The 18,741-nt window shown below is 38.9% G+C and overlaps 1 protein-coding gene across 4 annotated transcripts in view; it reads right to left on the bottom strand.

Annotated features, from left to right (window-relative positions):
* Positions 1 to 18,741, bottom strand: part of AKAP6 (A-kinase anchoring protein 6) — a 258,458-nt gene that overhangs the window by 145,386 nt on the left and 94,331 nt on the right. For all 4 annotated transcript variants that reach the window (XM_038139050.1, XM_038139053.1, XM_038139052.1 and 1 more), the window contains one exon: positions 7,365 to 7,487. In XM_038139050.1, the coding sequence (XP_037994978.1) occupies positions 7,365 to 7,487 (123 nt within the window). The remainder of the gene's footprint in view (positions 1 to 7,364; positions 7,488 to 18,741) is intronic.

The raw sequence follows: 18,741 nt of genomic DNA, 5'->3' as shown, positions 1-18,741 counted from the left end.
CAGGCAATATCATGCATTTTAATAGACAAAAAAAATTTTAATTTGTAACCGAGTTCTTACATAAGCATGATGCAGTTTATTTATAAAATAAACATTAACTTCAAATAATTTTAAAGGTGTTTCAAAAGTTACAATGATACATTTCTGTAAAGAGCATGACCGGGTTGTCATACACAAAGCTCCAAAACTTCTAAGTCACAACTTATGTGAAATACTCTTCACTGAAGTTTTCTTATTAGGTTAATGCCTAGTTTTTTATAACAGTGATTCGATTTCACTGTGTTATTTTAGTCACTGAATCCCCAGTATTCATCCCCTGTGTCTTCTGCAGGCCAAACACACAACAGACCCAGTGGAATCCCTTTCGCCACTCAGACTTACAGTATCGCCATTTTGGGATACCTCAGGACCAGTTTTGGGTAGTGAGAATTGAGAGGAAGTGAACATTTACAACACTGCCAAATCAAGTTATGCTGCCTTGTTCAGCTTCACTAAGTGCAAATGATTTTTTTAAATTTCCTGAAGTTTGAATTCTGAATTTTTAAACCTCAAACATCATGCATTAAAAAAAAAAAAAATTAAAAAATATAATTAAAAAAACCCAAACAAAACAAAAGAGCAATTCATTTGTTCTTGAGGCACAGATCATACACTATACTTTCACACATGTAGAATACAGGACTTCAAAATCCTCACAAGTGAGAGTTCAGATTTTAAACATTACAATTTCCCTTTTCCTTCAGCAGAAGAAGCAAAACTATTTTAGGATGACATCCTAATGTGCTCTGCCTCTGGTTTAACGTCTCCTCTGTCCAGAGATGACTGTGGCTCTCAGAACGAAAAAAGCTGGTACAGTTCTCTGTGAAGATAGTTAACAACCAATATGTTACAGGCAGGCCCAGCAGAGCTACATTTTATTATGAGGCCCTATCCCTTTTCTATGCAAAACTGTAAATCTGGGAGGGTAGCAAAAACTGTCCTGGGAAGGTTTAAACCAACCAAAAACCAAAGTAAATGCAATATTATTTTAATTTGCAGTTGTACAAAATACCTACACAAGGGTGAGTACCTACAAATTTGAAAGACAGGATAGAAAAAAAATAGTACTCTTAAGAGTATGAAGTCTCCAGGAAAGCTACAAAGAAACTATTTCTTATACAACAAGCTTGCACAAAACAAACCTCTGGAGTGGGACTATGTGTACAGGAAGACAGTAAATGGACATTCTCTTCCTTCATTAAAAACATACACAGTAATAACTGACCCAAATCCTAATAGATCTACTTCTGTGCTCCTAGGACCATAACCATGGCCCACTCTTTCTCCTTACAAAGAAAAAATTTGTGTCAGCTTTTCTTCATTGCATGACCTTATGGGAATCATCTTTAGATCAAGAGCAGTATTTTTGTATTGGTCAGGACGGCAGTGCTATTATTAGAAGGGCAATATACCTGGATTTTCTTTCTTATACACTTGCTTTTACTCATACTTAGTCACCAAAAATGTTCTTTAAATTTGAAGAACAGTCCAAACACTTCAGAAACCTCTATTTTTCCCACAGCCTGCAACTTAACATTCTCTGGGTTCAGACTATAAAACAGGTAGAGCCAAATGTATTGAAATGACAGCAATATTTCCTATGCTTTAACTTAAGAAACAGAAAAGTTTACATAGAGTTTATTTGGTTTACATATTTTGAAAGCCGAATAATAGTCAAAACTGACAATATACTTGTATTCTGTTTAAGTTTGCTGTCTTACTTCCTATTAAATTGTTTTATTAGCCTATGAAATCTGCTGAGTTTAGTCTACATCTCTTATTACTATGTTCTGCAGACTGCTTCCAATGGAAAAGGACACACATTCAGGAACCCATGCACACTCAAAATGCCTTTCAAGGTAAAAAACACCATAAAATTTAAAAATTCAAACTAAAAATAGGCTAAACAAATTCAAATCCAAATCCTTAGAGAAACAAAATATTAGGCCACTCATGGTGCTCACTCTTTAGTGCCATCATCCTGAAGAAAGTATTCTATATTTTGAGGAAATTATCTAAATTAGCTGTCCTGCACATTGGAAATTCCCATATAGCAAAAGTACAATACATAACTTAGCCATTTCAGAGGCTTTAATACCTTTAATAAAATTACCATTACCACCACTACTAGAAAGACAGTTTGTAGATTAGCCCAAGGCATGTGTATTTAACCTTATTTTCAATAAGAATAGATATTTAATACTTCTCTAAACCGACATTTTTCAGAAAATGCGATTTTCCAGGGAGATGAGAATGATCTTTTTTTTCAGACATAGCAGTCTTGTTACAAACAGACAATCAGGTATCATGAAATATCACTGAGGCATCATTACTTCACCAACACAATTTCTTAAATGTGAAAATACAATCTATTTTCTGTATGAAGGCATTTGCTATTTTCAGCTCAGAAATTGCTGAGCTATGATGTGGCCAGAAACATTAATAACGGAGACAGAAAAATTCTTATTTCATTTCTCTTTGGATAATAAAATTCAAGCCCCCTGTATCTTAGGAAGAATTTGGTTCTGAATGGAGATGATATCTTAACTTTATGTACAGAAGGAAAGGAAATGCTAGTGGGAATCAACTTGCCTAATTTGCTTTGAAATTGTAATGATGCTTGCACTATGATATTTTTAAGACTCTAACAAGTAAAGTAAATATGGTGACTGAGAAGGTTAATATAATGAACTCATTCTGGGCTAAAAAGGATTTTAATGTGGCACAAAGCTTGTGACTAAACTGGAGTAAATATTACTGTCAGGGATCTGAAAAGAAAACTAAGAAATTACTATTCATGGATATTATCAGTTAGTATATCCAAACCACACTTTGTACTGCAATAACTACATGCAATCCTCACTACTTATGGTTTTTACAGAACAATATTTGCTATTCTAGTTTCAACTAAACAGAACATATATTTTTGCCTAAAAATCAAAGAAGCAAGAACAGTCTTACTAGACAAAAACAGACAAAAATGCTTGACTACTAATTCCAAATTTCTAAGATTTTACTTTAATTAGTTTTATCTCTACTGAAAAAATATTGTTTGCCAACATCTACTAAAAGTGCAAGAACTATTTAAAAGCTGCACCTAAATAAGTGTAAGACATTGTACTTTTCATTTGCAGGATCCCATTTAAATATCTTGTGTTCCCTAGCCCTAAGTATGACTCCAGACGCAGAAATGACTTAGTACAATGACCTAAGAGCACAGCACACTACAGTGCAAAAGTAGGAATTGTGCAGCAACAAGAACACAAAGTACTGTGTTAACAACAAAGGAAAAAGTTAAAACTATAAAAATTCCAGGCCTCAGCATATATATATATATATATAACCTTTTGTCTAAACCTCTTCCTCAGCAGTTCTTCACAGCAGCTAGTTTACTTCTTTACTGTGCTAAAACAATGTATCTTATCAGGCCATAGATAAAGTTAAATGTCTTTTTTAGACAACTAAAATGGTCAAGAGATACATGGTGTATTCCTATTTGTCAAGCTGGTTAGAAAGTCTTCTTGGTTTCACAAGCACAGCAGTACCACCTAGACAGATGCTTTTAGCTCATAAGCTGCCTTCAGGATACTGTTTTTAATGAAAACTGATTTGCATACCACCAAGTCGCAGCATAGAGTGTGCTAGCAGCTGATTTTGATCAGGGTGCCAATGGGCAAGAATCAGCATAACAGAAAAGGAGAGATACAAAAGATGAAGTGAATCAGAAACCATTTTCAGAAGTTCCTTCTTGTTAAGGCAAATGAAGCTATCTTTTCATTACGAACTGATTTTAACCGAATTGTTGAAAAAATTTAAAACCTACTTCATTTTCTCTCTAGTAGGACTGACTGAGACCTTTGTGGAAAAGTAGATTTCTACTGAAAAACACGCCTGTTTTATGAAAACATATTAGTGTTTTCAACATCTGCTGGCTTGGGTGGCTGCCTGCAGAGTGCCAGATGTTCAAGGGGTGGCTGCTCCATGTCAGCTCTTCCATATGAATGGGAAGCACACAGCTCCCAAATCAGTTTAACCAACATTACTGAGTTGTGAAGACCTGTAAAATTGAAAGAATAATTTCAGTCACTATTTCAGGGATCTCTGAGAGCATTTCAATTTATAGATTTGTGCTTTGGTGTTATCTAAAATGAAGCATATAGCAACTTTTGTTCTGCAAAACATCAGGGCACTAGGTTTTAAAATTTGTAAGAAAGCTGTTCTCTAAGCTGGTCTATCACAGCACACATTCAAGATGTAGAATATCTTTCAGTTTGTAGGAAAAAATCATACTCTTTAGAAAAATGTATGATTTCATTGTGGCAAAATCTATGGAGTGTAAGTTGTAACTGTGATTTTAATAATGAAATTCCAATAGGTCTTACAGTTACTAGTTATAATTGTGGTGTGTTTGGGTATCAGGCCTGTGCCTGTGTGCATACACTGTGCATTTAGTTGTGAATTCCCTTGGTGGCCCAGGAACTCCCCATCTAGTCTCTGTGCAGATAGTGGAAAAAAAAGATCAAATGGAGGAGATGCTGCCTTCCACCTTCATCACAGTGTGCTTCACTGTTTCAGGACCTTCAGACACACACAGAGATGCCTCTGCAGGCAGCTCTTGCTAAGCCAAGAGCAATAGACAAACACTGTTCATGTGCTTCAAAGTGTTGATTAACACCCTTGTGGACAGTATTGCCAGGCCAGCTATAAGAATTAACAAGAACAATTGTTTGGGGAATTGTACCAATTTAAGTTGATGTCATGCTATGACACTTGAATTGCCATCCTCTTCAAGAGATTTGACTCTTCACATGAGCATTACTTTATGCAAAGATTTTCATAAGTTGATGCTGTAGGTTTCTTGTGATGCCTTTTTTTTTAACATACTCAATTTATGTGTCTGTGCCACACCATTTCTTGTAATGTCAAAGACGAAGAAAAGCAAGGCTGAGTGGGGTGAGATTTTAAAATTCAAACCTTTTTCAACAGTTTACATTAAAATCCTAAAGTGACAGCCTACAATTTTACATACTGGAAAATTTAGAAGATGTTCACAACCTTCTCCTTGTCACCTCTGCAGAACTTTTCCCAACCAATGACAAAGGGAACAAGTGCAATTTTTGTGTTTTCTTTTCCTATTATTTTCTTTTCTTAAATTTTTACAGAAGAGATTTCATTCATAAATGCAAAATATTCCCCCTTTATGGCACTAATTTTGTCATCACAAAAAATGTATTTCAAAGAAAACAGTATCACATTTCATGGAATAGATAACTTGTGCCAAAGGCTAAGGATATGTCCCTACCAATAAAATCTACTACATCAAGTTTTCACCCATTCTACGATGAGAAAACCTGCATCAGTGAAGAAACAGTTATGAGATATGCTGGTGTAGATACACTACATAGGAAACAACCAAGACATTTTCTTTGTTTTCCCATCTAGTTTACTACCAGTGTCTGTATTATAAACCCATAAGTTTAGAACCTAATGATGTAAAGATCCAAATCCTTTACTTCAGCATATCTTAGGTGAGTCTGACATGGATAACTTGACTGGCAAAAGAAGAAAATGAGAAGTATAAGTCCCTCATACAAGCCACGATCACCATGGCCTTACAATGCTCAACTAAGGGAAATTTCAACAGTGAGCTTAACATGAATTGAAGTTCATATACTTCTGTTTAAACACAGATTAGGATGTCTGACAGATAAAAGCCACTGAAAACCTGACAATCTAGTTAATACAAATAACTGTCTTCCACGCTAGAAAATGCTCTGTATTTTCTGCTTTGTAGAAACTAGTATGATAGCATACATTTTCTGAAATCCAAGAAACAAAACTCAGTTATGGTTTTTCAGGTTACGCAGTGAGTTTTTCACTGGATATAGATGCCATAAAATAATTATAATATTATCAAATATAAAATAGAAACTGAACCATTCTTTAGATACTTTACTTCTGCAATGAAGTAGAAAAATTTCTACCTTGCTTCATAACATAATGATCCTGAAAGCATATGAGGATTTTCTTAGCCCAGATACACAGAGGGCAGCTGGGAGCCTAACTACTGACAGGGGCAAGTACAGGTGCCCACATACTCATTTTTTTGGACTACCTCTAGCAATGATGGAGTTGCCTCTGAGCTACTATTCCACATTCCAGTTCTGATATAAATGGGTATCTATATCACTGCCCCAAGAATCACACGGCAAAGTTGGAGGTAAGTTGTCTGCAAATGAGCTACGGTGCTCCTCCCCATGGAAGAAAGGGAAAAAGAAACTGACTCTGAGAGTTACTCAGCCTGGTGATTGCCCTGTTATCTGGAATATATTTCTTTTAATCCAGTCAAGAGTGGAAATTGCGATTCTACTCATAAAAGCTTCTCATCAGAAGTTTCATGTTGCAGAGTACAAAGAAAACAAATTGAAGTGACCAATGTATTTTCTGAGGTCTCATTTCACGATGCGCTCTGTGCCTTCAGAGCACCTGTAAACACAATGGGAATCATGGTACTGAACCCATGCAGAAGGCAAGGCAAAAATCTGAACTCTGCCACAAAAAACAAAATCTGCAACATAAGGAAAAATGAAGTATCTTCATACTGCATTTGATAGACTACCACAATGGGCACTTAACCCAGTCACTGCCCATAGGCACTACTGCAACAGAAATGTTTAAGAGCAACTGACATGAGAGCTTTCTGTATAGCTGAAACCCCAAAGACAGTGTTCAGTTTGGTTTTAAAAGTATATGTAGTTGATGTATACTTAATTAATTTAATAATGGTCACTCCAGCATTACGGTAGGGATTAAGATGACATTTTTTCCTGTAACGCATCACGTGACTTCCTGGGACTGTCAAATAATTTTCTACCATAATATTATCAGAGACTGGAAATGAGGCTGAGCTTTGGGGGTTTATGATCTGATGCGGGCTCAGCTAATGTACTGTTTCATATAACTGGGGTGTCTAGGTCATTGGCTCAGAGTAGTGCTATCACCACATTCTCTTCCATTTCATACTGGTAAGAACCTAAGATTTTGGCAGAAAGAGAGGAAATTTTTTCTGTACTTTTTTTTCTTTTTACCAGCTCGAGTAGTTTAATTTTTACAAAGTTATCAGTACATATTTCAAGTACAGAAAATAATTTGTTGGTATCTTCATTAAAATAATTTGTTGGCATTTTCATTAAAATAAACTGCAATGCTGCAAATCTTACATTAAAATATAGACGTACACTAGTAATTAAAAAGTAATAATCAAATAAAAAGCACAGCAGAACACTTCAATTACGGATAGCAATCATAATATAATCTTGTCCTACCAAGTGTGTCTCCAGGTACAGTTTCAGGCTGTCTGTCTCTGCTTTAGGAGGAGTCCAGTTCTCTGTTGTTTCCATGGCTTCATTTAACCAGTGAATGAATTCATCCAGCTTGCTTACAAACCCCTTACCGTGTAAGAAAAAAGAAAGAATAAGTAAAGCATTAGTTAGTAAAATGGCAATGTGAAAAATGTATGCTCAATTTTATTATATTTTTTTAGCCAAAAGAGTAAAATTTTAGCTCTTATAACCTTAAACAAACAAACAAACAAAAAAATTAGAGAGTGCTCTTCTGGTAACTGAATAGCAGAACAGTGTTTCTGGGAATAATCCAATATGATATTTTGGGACAAGACAATGTGGGATCCATATGACTGTGATGAAATCGAGAAAACAGCAAAGTTTTAGAGAATATGAGGGAGATATATAAAAAGCTTCATAGAAATTATAATGGAAATTGAGCTTAAGACCTTGCACTGAGCAGACTGGGTTACTATGAACACTGAATGTTGACAAAAGGACTGAACAAAGCTGTATTAACAAGGTATACACAGCAGACCGAGGGAAGAAATTACTTGTCAGAACTTGGGTGTTGTGATTCCTGTTTTGGTTCATAGCATGAGACTCAGAGAGAGGAAATCAAACAGTAGATGAGGCAGAATATATAGCATTTAATATAAATATTGCTGATTGCATTTGAGCCACACAGATGGTGCTCCGCAGAAGACAGGAGCTCCTGCTTCTCAGGAGCACCATTTATTTCAAGATTAGTACCAATTATATTGTCTGATTAAAAATAGTGCCCCTGAATTTACATGATTGGATGATTCTATCAGCACATACTGAGTACAGATAATTTTACCGAAGTCTTATCCACCACAAAGCAAGAGAGTAAATGGAATAAACTGACCGTGATGTTTATAAGCACCCTGAAAATTAACTCTGAAGAGGAATGTGCATCTATTACAAGTGTTGTAAGACTAGATTAAGTTAGGTCTAATACTGGTTATATTATTAGTCATTAGCTATGAATTTCCAGCATAGTGATTTTAATTTCCAGCTGGGTAACAACTCAGTATATATATTCAGTACCTCAGTCTCCCCACTCTATTAAATGATTTCTGCTAATTATTAGTCCACTCAGATAGCTAAAAGCAAACTAAGCATAGAACTTTTAAACATTCCTAAGTGTCTCAGAAGCCCAAATCCTCTTCTCCAAAGTTGCACATGAAACTGGAATTCTAAACAAGACAGAAAAAGGAGTCTGAGCAGTAGGTGCACAGCTGTGTTATTTAAAAGGCAATGGTAATAACCCAGACCAAGCAGAACCACACTTCCTTCAAAATTCAAGGTAGAAGAGCCATCTTGGTCCAGCACTGCCAAGAATCAGGGTTCAGCAACCAACTCTTGGGTCCCAGGTGAAGCAACAGTGCTTCTAAACCAAAGTTAGAGCCTGGCAGGAAGCTGCAGGGTATACTGCAGGCATGACAGCACCCACTTCAGCACTCTGAGGACTTGAATTTTTTTATATGACTCCCCACAAAATTTCAGGATAAGGAGACTATTGCTGTCTCTATTTATGGAATCCACTCTATATCAAACAATTACAAGGAAGAAAACTGGTATTGTGTAGGTTTCATTGTAGGCTATTTTCTAGGACATTCCAGAAAGAGAGAAGAAAGACTGGGAAAGCAACCCAGTGGCTATGGTGAGTGAGACAACGTGCCTTTATTCTGGGGCAAGTAATGAAGGCAACCACATATGCTGTCTCCGAACAGCAGGCTATCATACCACAGGAGCTATGCTCCCCCATGTCAACCTACAGACAGGGGCAGGGACAAGGTGTTCTCCTAGCTCCATTGCTTACTTTCTTCCAGCTCACAGGAGAGCATGAGATGCCAGACTGGCAGAGGAGTGGGAGACGTGAGCTGAGGAAGAGAAGAGCAGGAGGAGTAAAGTCCTTCTTGTCCCTCCAATAAATCTCTGCCTGCATTTTAGCAATGTGCTGTCCTTGAGAGACAAGGTGATATGGTAAGCAAACAGAAAAAAAAAAAAAAAAAAAAAAAAAAAAAAAAAAAAAAAAAAAGGGCTCTCTCTTGTACATGCGTCATGTATTTTACGGAGACAGACACGTATAACATCTGCCGGCAGTACTCTATGTCTGTATGCCTTCAAAAGGGTGCTTGGAAACACTGAAGGCTTGCAGCAGTATAAAAAGCAACTATTACCCACGGAGTTACTTCTGTCCTCTCACAAAACCTGCCTGTGTTGCATCGTCTGCTACTTCCCGCTGGTGCTCAGACACTCGCAAGCATCCAGCTCCAGCAACCTCGTGTGTCCCCTCACCGCCCAGGCCAGGCGGGCTGCGGGCCCCAGTGCGGGGCGGGGAATGCCGGGGGCCTCGTCTGGAGGCCTGGACAAAAAAACATAGAACCAGTCTCCTACAGAACCACGATGAGGCACGTTATCTGAGCAAAGAAAAAGAAAAAGAAAAAGGAAGCGCCAGTGCCACCTGGCGCGTTGGGACCGCGGCGGGGGACACTGTGCCCGAGGGGAGCCCACGGCAGGAGGAGCAGTGGCCGCGGCCAGCCCCGGCGGGCTCTCTTCTGCCAGGCTGCACAAATCACAATAATCGTACCATTTTTCAAATGACGGCTATAAAATTTTATTGAAACCATTCACAAGCGCACATCTGTAGCAGCCGAGCGCGGCGGAGCGCGGGCCGCGGGAAGGGCAGGGCGGCACGGGCCGCCGGCTGAGGGAGCGCCGCGCGCCCGCCCGCGCGCCGTGCCTGGGCCCACAGCGCCACCTCCCGGCGCGGGGACGGCACCGCGGGGACACCAGCGACGGCGTGCCAGCGAAGGGACACCCCTCTGCGCACACCAAGGCACGAATTACAGACCGTCCGGTTTCAGCTGCTAGAGAGCGTGAGAAATAGAAAATTATTTTATCGCAAACTGTACCCGAGATTAAATCTCAGCAATGCAGGTCGCACTTCATTCGACCTGAATTAGTGATCAAAACAATGCCCCCGGGTTTTCTTTTTCACAGCGGTGCCCAGGTTCCATCCTACATATTTGAACGGCCTGATGCCAGGGGGGAAGGAAGGAGCTGCCTTTACCAGCCAGCCGCCAACCCCGCGGAGGGAGCAGCTCCTGCTCGGACACTGAACCTCATGCAAGGATCCCCGAGCCAGCGGCTCGGGAGGGACGGACCCGGCCGGACCGTGAGCGGCCCTTGCTCGCCTCTGGCTCGCCTCTGAGTCGTTCCCACCGGCTCTGAGGCTCAGGCCAGTGCTCGCCGCCGGCTGAGCCCTGGCACGAACGACCCTGCCCGGATGGGCTGGGCAGCCAAAGGCACGAACAAACGCCGCCCGCTCTCCCACGCCTAGAGAAGGAGCGGCATCGGTGGTCCATGTAGCCCTGTCACAACTATAGATGCGGATTTTTAATCCCCTTAAGGCTCATTACAGAGTGGAAGCCCAAAACATAACTTATCCCTGACTGAAGGGCTACTTCTCCCCCGCAGACTGACCACCACGGAGCCAATTCTGTGTAATCAAGGTGGCCTAGTTAACTAGAGTTCAATTAATGATGTACATGTTGTCAGGGACACAAACAGCATTAGAACAGTTCCTCTCCTTACCATATCAAATGTTTCCCAGGACACGTTTTAAATAAAAGGTGAAGACAAAACCAGTTCTAAAAAATAATGTGGAAGACATTGTCTTACAACAGAGAAAATCTATTGTGACTCTCTCACAGAGAGACTTTTAAAAACAGATTACGAGATAAATTATATAAAAATAAAGGATAGCCAATCCTAAATAGATAATCCTCAATTCCCAGTCCAGGAATATTCAGTGAAAGAAATAAAGTCATAGGTTGACAAACTTTAACCAATAGAAGAGATTTTTTTTTCTCTTCATTTAGTGAGATATTCATGAAAACACTTTACATCCCTTTCTAGATACTTCTTACCTTTCTGACTTTTAAATTTGAGATTATGTTTTTCTTTCTCTAGATATTTTTCTTCATAATTTTTAAGATGGGAAAAAGGAAAAAGTTTAAATAGGTAAAAATTTCAGTTAGGTATGCTGATTTTTCCTGTCAGCATCCACACAGCATCAAACAACAATGAAAATACTGTCAAATCTACCCAGCTTGTACTTATGTAGAAATTAACAGGAAATTAAAACACTGTATTTTCCATCAAAATTTACTGGAAGTTGAAAACTCATAGCTGGCTACCCTGAATCTAAAAATTACTGTACAATTCTTCAGAGAGAATAGAAGGAAACAGAACAGAAAAAAAAGACACACCAATATAATCCAGTCTCTACCTTTAGAGCAGCTGGTTCAGTTTTGCAAATATAATAGTTTCTCACTGTGCTAGCAAGCTAGACATAAAAACTTGAGCTCCTACAGCATAAAATTATTCTTAGTCTACACTGCTTAGCAGAGAAACAAATGTTTCTGGCTGTTATTGGATGATTTGTAGCTGCTTCTGTAGTAAAGTTTGAAGATAATGATAAAGCCATACCTCACATGGGAAACTTTTAAACATTGACCTTTAAAACCTTCAGCTTTCCATTTTGTTTCATGACAATTTTACAAATTCTCCAAGGGGAAAGAAGAAAGTCCTGATCACACACCCCTGAAAAAAAAACTAGAGCAAAAATGGCTTCATTTGAAATTTAGCACATAGAAAGTTGTAGTTTTTTGTGGTCTAATTCTGTTTTTCTCTGGATGGGTAAGAATGAAAAAGACAGACAATTCTAAGTATTGGGGGGGAGGAAGCTTAACTTAGTCTGTCTGCTAAATTATCTTATAAAATGAAAATATACTTAATTCAATTGTTCTGCTCAATTAAGGAATTAATTAATTAACTGAAGTATTAAATATACATTTGATGGGATTTGACAAAATATCTTGACACTTCCTTATTAATGACCAGAACACTCAAATTTTTTGAATCACCACAATGAGAATTCATTGGCTGAGTCATGCAAAGGCATGCTCAGAGGCCAAAGGCATGCATGCATATTGGGCTGAGGGAGGATGTGTCTGGAAATGTGCCTCCTACCCTTGTTCTGTTAAACGTAAGGACATAGGGAAGATACAGCTGCCCCACCTGCTGCACAGGGCTGCAGGGCCCCCTACACCCAGTACAGCTGCACACAGGATCTTGGTTTAGGCAGCCTGGTTTAGCCTGGCACGTGGGATAACAGAGCAGGAGAGCAGCTGCGGTGCTGTGCTGCCAGTGGAGGAAACCCTGGAGCATGGGGGCAAGGCCTAAAGAGGTGGAACAAGGCCTAAAGAGGTGGAACAAGTCTCACGTGCCATTTGCCACATTTAATAGGACTCTGTGTGTGTGTCCTCTCCCAAATGTGCATCCTAAGAATGGAATATTTTTAATGGACACAGAAGTAGGTAGCCTTTGGCAACCAAGCAGTTTGTGCCTGACTCCATCCCTTCCTCCTGTTTGATGGATTCTGTTTAGATATTCCTCCCTAATCAGGATGACTGTTCAGCACACCTCACTGCTCTCACTACCTGCACCCCACTACTGCCTCTTGGCATGGAGCAGGATTTCTTCACTCCCTGTATTTCTCCAATTCCCACAGTTCCCTCCTATGCTTTCCCATTGAATTTCAGAAGTTCATCCTATCTCTGGCCAAAGACCATCCATCCTCTTTTAGAAATGTATCTCCATTAACTTTCCACTTCCTAGTTTGCAGGAACAGACTCAGCAATGATATTAATGCCACCAAATGAGTCAATCAAATAAGTTTTGGTATCTGCTGGTCATAGCTATGCTTCTGGAGTTGGTGGGACAGCCAATGCTCATGGTTTAAAAGGACAAAATAGAGCCCAGGAGAAATATTATGGGCTGCCAGCAAAACAACAAGGAGCCGACCTAACTAAAAAACTTCTGGTAACAACTAGAAAGCTAGTGATAACTATTGAAGTGCTTATGGAAAGGCTCCAGCTCCTGATGACATCTGTATGTTCTCATGCTTGTCAGGGGTATTGCTCAGACATCTTTTCATTGGGTTGCAATTTTATGAGGAGCACGCAACTAAGACCTCCCAGAAAAGCTTTACTATCACAGTCATGAAAAAACTGAGTTGGCTATTGAGTCACTTAAAACTATGCACACATGCCTCTCACCTAGGTTAACACCACTTCTTGCACTAGAACTTTTAAAGTTTCCTAACTTTGTGGCAGTGGTTTAATTTTACTTTTACATTGCAAGCTCTCTTTTTTTTTTTTTTCTTTTTTTTGTCAGATAGGAAAGTAAACAGTCCTGGTGTTCAATAATTTTAGCACTTCAAATGATCTCATTTAGACTTTGAAGTTCAGCTTTCATTAATTGAATGGAATAGGAAAGAGGCAGTTTTATCTGAGCTGCAGCTATCACTTTATTACTCCAGCTTTTATTGGACCACATTTAGAATGGAAGTAAACCAAAGCCCAGTTCTGTAGTTTTGAGCTTTAGTCCAAAAGCACGTTTAGGGTTACCAAAAAATAGAATGTAGAAACATGCAACCTTTTTTATTGTTGTTACTCTAAAAGCAGCAGTATTTTATATGGCTATAGTAGATATTTTATATGGGATTCCTTTAGATAGGGAATTTGGATATGCACACTTAAGAAAGTGCATATACTGAAATTAATATTGCCAAAATAATGCCATAAAACAGAGGAAGCAACTGCACCCAACCTAGCATCATTACAAAAAGTTTTACAGTACTGATCCTAGATCAAATTTTGGGTTTCCATTTTGAGGAAAAAAAAATCCCAGATTTATTGTGCCTCCATGGCATGGGTAGCAAATTCAATATTTTCTGGCCTGTAATTTCAAGCTATGCAATTTTAACACCACTCAATTTATTACTCTTACATTTTCATTTTACATGTATGCTGGTTTATACTTAAGACACTTTTGCTCATTGCATTTCTAAAAGTACAAAGCCCTTCTAATGACCTAAAATAAGATTAAATCAGAATAAAAGCAACACTCCAAACCATTAAATGCAAACATACTAAAATTATCTGCCATGATAGCTAAGTCTGATGGTGGAAGGTCCACTCTGTTCTACAAGCCTCAGTGTGGAAGCACCAGACAACAGTGCTTGTTAAATCACTACCCCAGACCTTTTTTCTTTCTACCTTCCCTTTTATTACACAAAGGGAGTTCTCTTCTTAAAAGAATTGGTTATGAGGCTGTGTGCTTAAAAATGAATGCCCAATTTTGTTGCAAGCCAGCAGTGTTGTAAAGTTTGTTCCCAATTTACAAAAAGACTGAGCTCACAGAGGTGTCTGTGTACAAGGATGGGCTGGCTCTTAGGGCACTTCTATCACAGAATACATTAAGAAAACCCTTTGTCTAACCACAAAAGGACTTGCATATTAGTCTCAGGAGAAACACATTCCTGCCCATGGACTTTATTTTCAAAAGGATAAAAGTGTGCTTTCTTCATAGGCAAAGGTAAGTCAAAGAAATCCAGGTACTCAAGAGGATGAGGCTGCAACAAACTGCCACGGTCAATTTAATTGGAGGTAGAGCCAGAGGCAACAATAAAACCATTAGCAATACAGATGTTAGGGATCCCTAAGGAACCAAGATGCCACAATGGAAAATATTCTTTGTGTGATATTGTCAAGATTCTGTGACAGGCAGTGACCTCACAGAAACATAAAACTGACCAAACACATCCATAGGATGGAAATACTTAACATGCGCTTCAGGAAATATTCACAAACAATTCAGAAATAGGACTTGGAGGCTTTCTCCTAAAGAAGTGCCACATTTACTCAATAACCACAGTTTATCAGAATGTGTGCCTTAAATGCTCCCTCCAAACTGGTTAAAGATAAAGATCAAATACTTTTCTTAGTGGACATCCATGTAAAGACATAACAACTTCAACTTCTATATATTGTCTATTTAAGCATTTCAAAGACTCTTTAATTACACAAATCTTTCCAGAGTGCCACCTCTAGGCTTTGTGCCCACCTACCACACACAGAAATTATTGAATGCATTTTCTCTAGTGGGCATCTATTGAATAGGCCATGAATTATATGGTTATGGAACTTTCTGTTCCATAACCACAGGACAGTCATTGGCTCATAATTCTCCTGGGTTTAGAGCCCAAGACATTTTTCCATACTGTATTCTGACTATAACATGAATAGCAAAAAAGATGTTTAATTTCTCAATTTGCTAAAGCCTTCTAGGTATAAGAGCCACCATCATAAAGGTAGGATTTGCTTTAAAAACATGAAAAGTGAAGAGAAACATGTCAAGTGTTACTTTTTAATCCACTATAAACTGCTGTATTTGACAACAGTGCATCCAATTGTGCAACAGAGAGTTCCCTACCCCAATGGGACTGTTGACTTTGTTTCTGCTTTTAGACAAAAAGCAGGTTATGGTAATCTGACTATTAAAAATTACTCTTTAATGTATCTCTATAGATACTTAGAATTATGTTTGTAGCATCATGGAAAAGTTTTTCTTTACCCTATGGATAGTCTTACTTTTGGCTCAAGGTGAAAATCTACTTTCTCTTTAAAAGTAGTATCACAAGGCCTTCACTGGTGTTAAAACTTGCAAGATCTAAAAAAGGGATTCTCGGTACCAGCTCATTCACTGTGGAGCAAAGATAGATATGGGAAAATTAAGCCAATGCTTCCAGAGAGCCCTGTTCTAATTCTTAGATTAGCAGAGAAGATTCCAACACCACTGGTAACATTTCTCCCAGCCTTTTGAAGGATCAGTGAACACCCAGAACCACAGAAACAAAATCCGTGGGCTGGAAAGACAGTGCTGGGGAGAAGCATGTAGCCATGAGGTCAAGAGAGCTGTGCATAGGAATACAATACAGCAGCATAGGAAAAGCCACTGTCATTGTGGCTTTGCATGGGTTGAAGAGCAGGGTGGACTGGCAGAGAGAAAGAAGCAGAAAAGACAGGAACATCTGATTCTTCCATCATTTAAAGAATCCTCTGGTATGACCTGAACAGCAGTATGGGCTGGTTGTAAACCTCCAGAGATGCCATCTGCTCTGCTGGCAATGGCTGCTGGCCTCTCCTCATACTGACGTGGCCATGCGTCCCACCTGAGATGTTATGTTAACAGGAACAGAGCCAGACAAAGTTCCTGCATTCATTCAGGTGAGGACTGAGGTCACGCTGAGAAAATATGGGTGCTGTACCTCAAAAGCAGTGTGAGGTTCAAAGCACTCCTGGGGACTGAGTAAATAAATGAGCACATCCTTCGTGGTACGGAGAAATCCTACATCTGCATTCACATTCTGAATGACAGACAGTAATTTTGCCTATCTGCATCCTAAGTTATCATGCCCACTACTTTGAATTCCAGTTATTTTCAAAGAGGGGCAGTGGGCATGAGCCCTCTGGTGGAGGCAGCATGTGCTGCCTGCCAGCACTGCTGAGCCACCGGGAAGAGTGGGAGAGGCACTGATCAAAACACATCCCTGTAACAGACAAGCTTCATCTCCACTGGCTTATGCAGGCACACAGGTATTGGCTAAAGAAGTAAATACTTTCCACTGTTCTAATCAGCACTGGCTTCTATCAGAAACCCTCTACAGTGTGGACCTGTATTAAAATGTTTCTAGCAGTCAGCTCGTTCAGCTTTCTGAGTCTGGGTGAAATTGCTGGGGTTCCTTAGGAAACATAATTAACACTATGGAGTGAATAGTATAAGAAGCAGAAAGGACAAACCCATGAGTTGAAGGATATCAAGAGCCCTGAAAAGGAGACAGAAACAGAATGAACAGACTATAAGGAAATGAGGCATATGCAGGGAGAAAAATGGAGGAGGAGGAAATACAACAAAAAGAAAAAATAGCTATTTATAGCTAGCTTAAAAAAAAAGGAAGTGTGATGTTCTTTGGGTCTTTGGCAATAAAACAGGCAGGCAGAAGCTCTGAGAGTTAAAAGTGGAACAGTTAGTAGTCCTGATATTGAGTGATCTGAGTCATGTACAAACTTCTGCAGGATCATGCAGAAGTCTTGTCTTGAAAGTTCATCATACTACTAGGATTGACATACAGTTTCTGAAAATGTGTTTATTTACAAAGAGAAATGTCTTTTATTGGTCCTGTCTCACAGAAACTCTCCCCGCTCTTAAAACAACTTTTTTTTTTTTCTGAGTAATTTCTTTTCTACATAAAATTCAGGAGGTCTAAGCAGCATCTAGGAAACAAAGAAAGATGCCCAAAACCTCTAATACAGGATAAGTTTTTGTCTTATGTATCACAGCATCAAATATACTAAACTAAAGCCTTTTTAGCTGATACTTCTTATGTGATCCTGCCTAAGTCAAAGAGTTACCATATCTAGAGATCAGCTAAGACATGTGAATGTTTTTAGGTCACATATTCTTGTTTCACTCAGTAAACTAGGGAGAAAGAATGTCTCCAGAAATTTGTAGCCAAGGATGTATCAAGAAAAGGATGAGAAGAGCAAATAAATCTGCCTGATCCACAAAAGATGATGCCAGTAATTCCCAGAAAGGAGGACTTCAGCTCTGCAACAGCAGCAGCTGGAACGAATGTCTGGATTCTGAAGGGACCATGAGCACAGCACAGGAGAGGGGCCTGTCTTTGGTAAAAATGTCAGACACCAAAATGAGCTATTAAGTACTGTATAAAGGATAGTGTAAAGGATAGTGAAACAAAGGTGTAATAAATTCACATCCACTTCACAATCCCAAATTCCTTTTTTTACTCTAAACTAGAATAGAAAATGCAGAATTTAGTTCAGGACCTCTTGTTTGAAAGTACAAATTTATTATTTTTTTCTACAGGTAAACCTAAAATCAAGTCTCCTGATAAGCACTGTTCCCTTTCTTTCAATTTGAAATGTTTGTTACTCAGCAACTTTGATCCAAACTCAAATGCTATTGAAAGTTTCTAAATAAGATCTTAATTCTCAGCAAATTAAGGACCTACCCTGATGCTTTGTGTAAAAATGCTGCCAATATAACTATGGATGTTGAAGCAACTTATAGTGATATAAAGGTACTCGGAAGTACTGCATTTCCTCTTCATGTAATTATTTTAAATGTTGTGTTGACAACATAATTTATTTTCAGATTTTTTTACAGCTAATGTATGTATTGATTATGAGATGAACTACATCCAAAAGACAAACTAATCTCCATTTACAACTTTATCCATATTATGTCCTTTATGTAATAGATTAGTATAAAGCTTTATTCTGCTTTGAAAAATAGGCAGTTATGGATGGCCATCATTCCTTGGTTTACATATCCTGAGTGTTTGGGCTTCAGAGGGTGGACTGGGGGTGGAACGCCCTTGAGCAGCTGCTATTTCCAGCTG

This window comes from Motacilla alba, chromosome 5 (genome assembly GCF_015832195.1).
Source record: "Motacilla alba alba isolate MOTALB_02 chromosome 5, Motacilla_alba_V1.0_pri, whole genome shotgun sequence".
Taxonomy (NCBI): Eukaryota; Metazoa; Chordata; class Aves; order Passeriformes; family Motacillidae; genus Motacilla; species Motacilla alba.
Note: the sequence above shows the minus strand (reverse complement) of the source record. Positions and strands in the feature narration are given on the sequence as shown.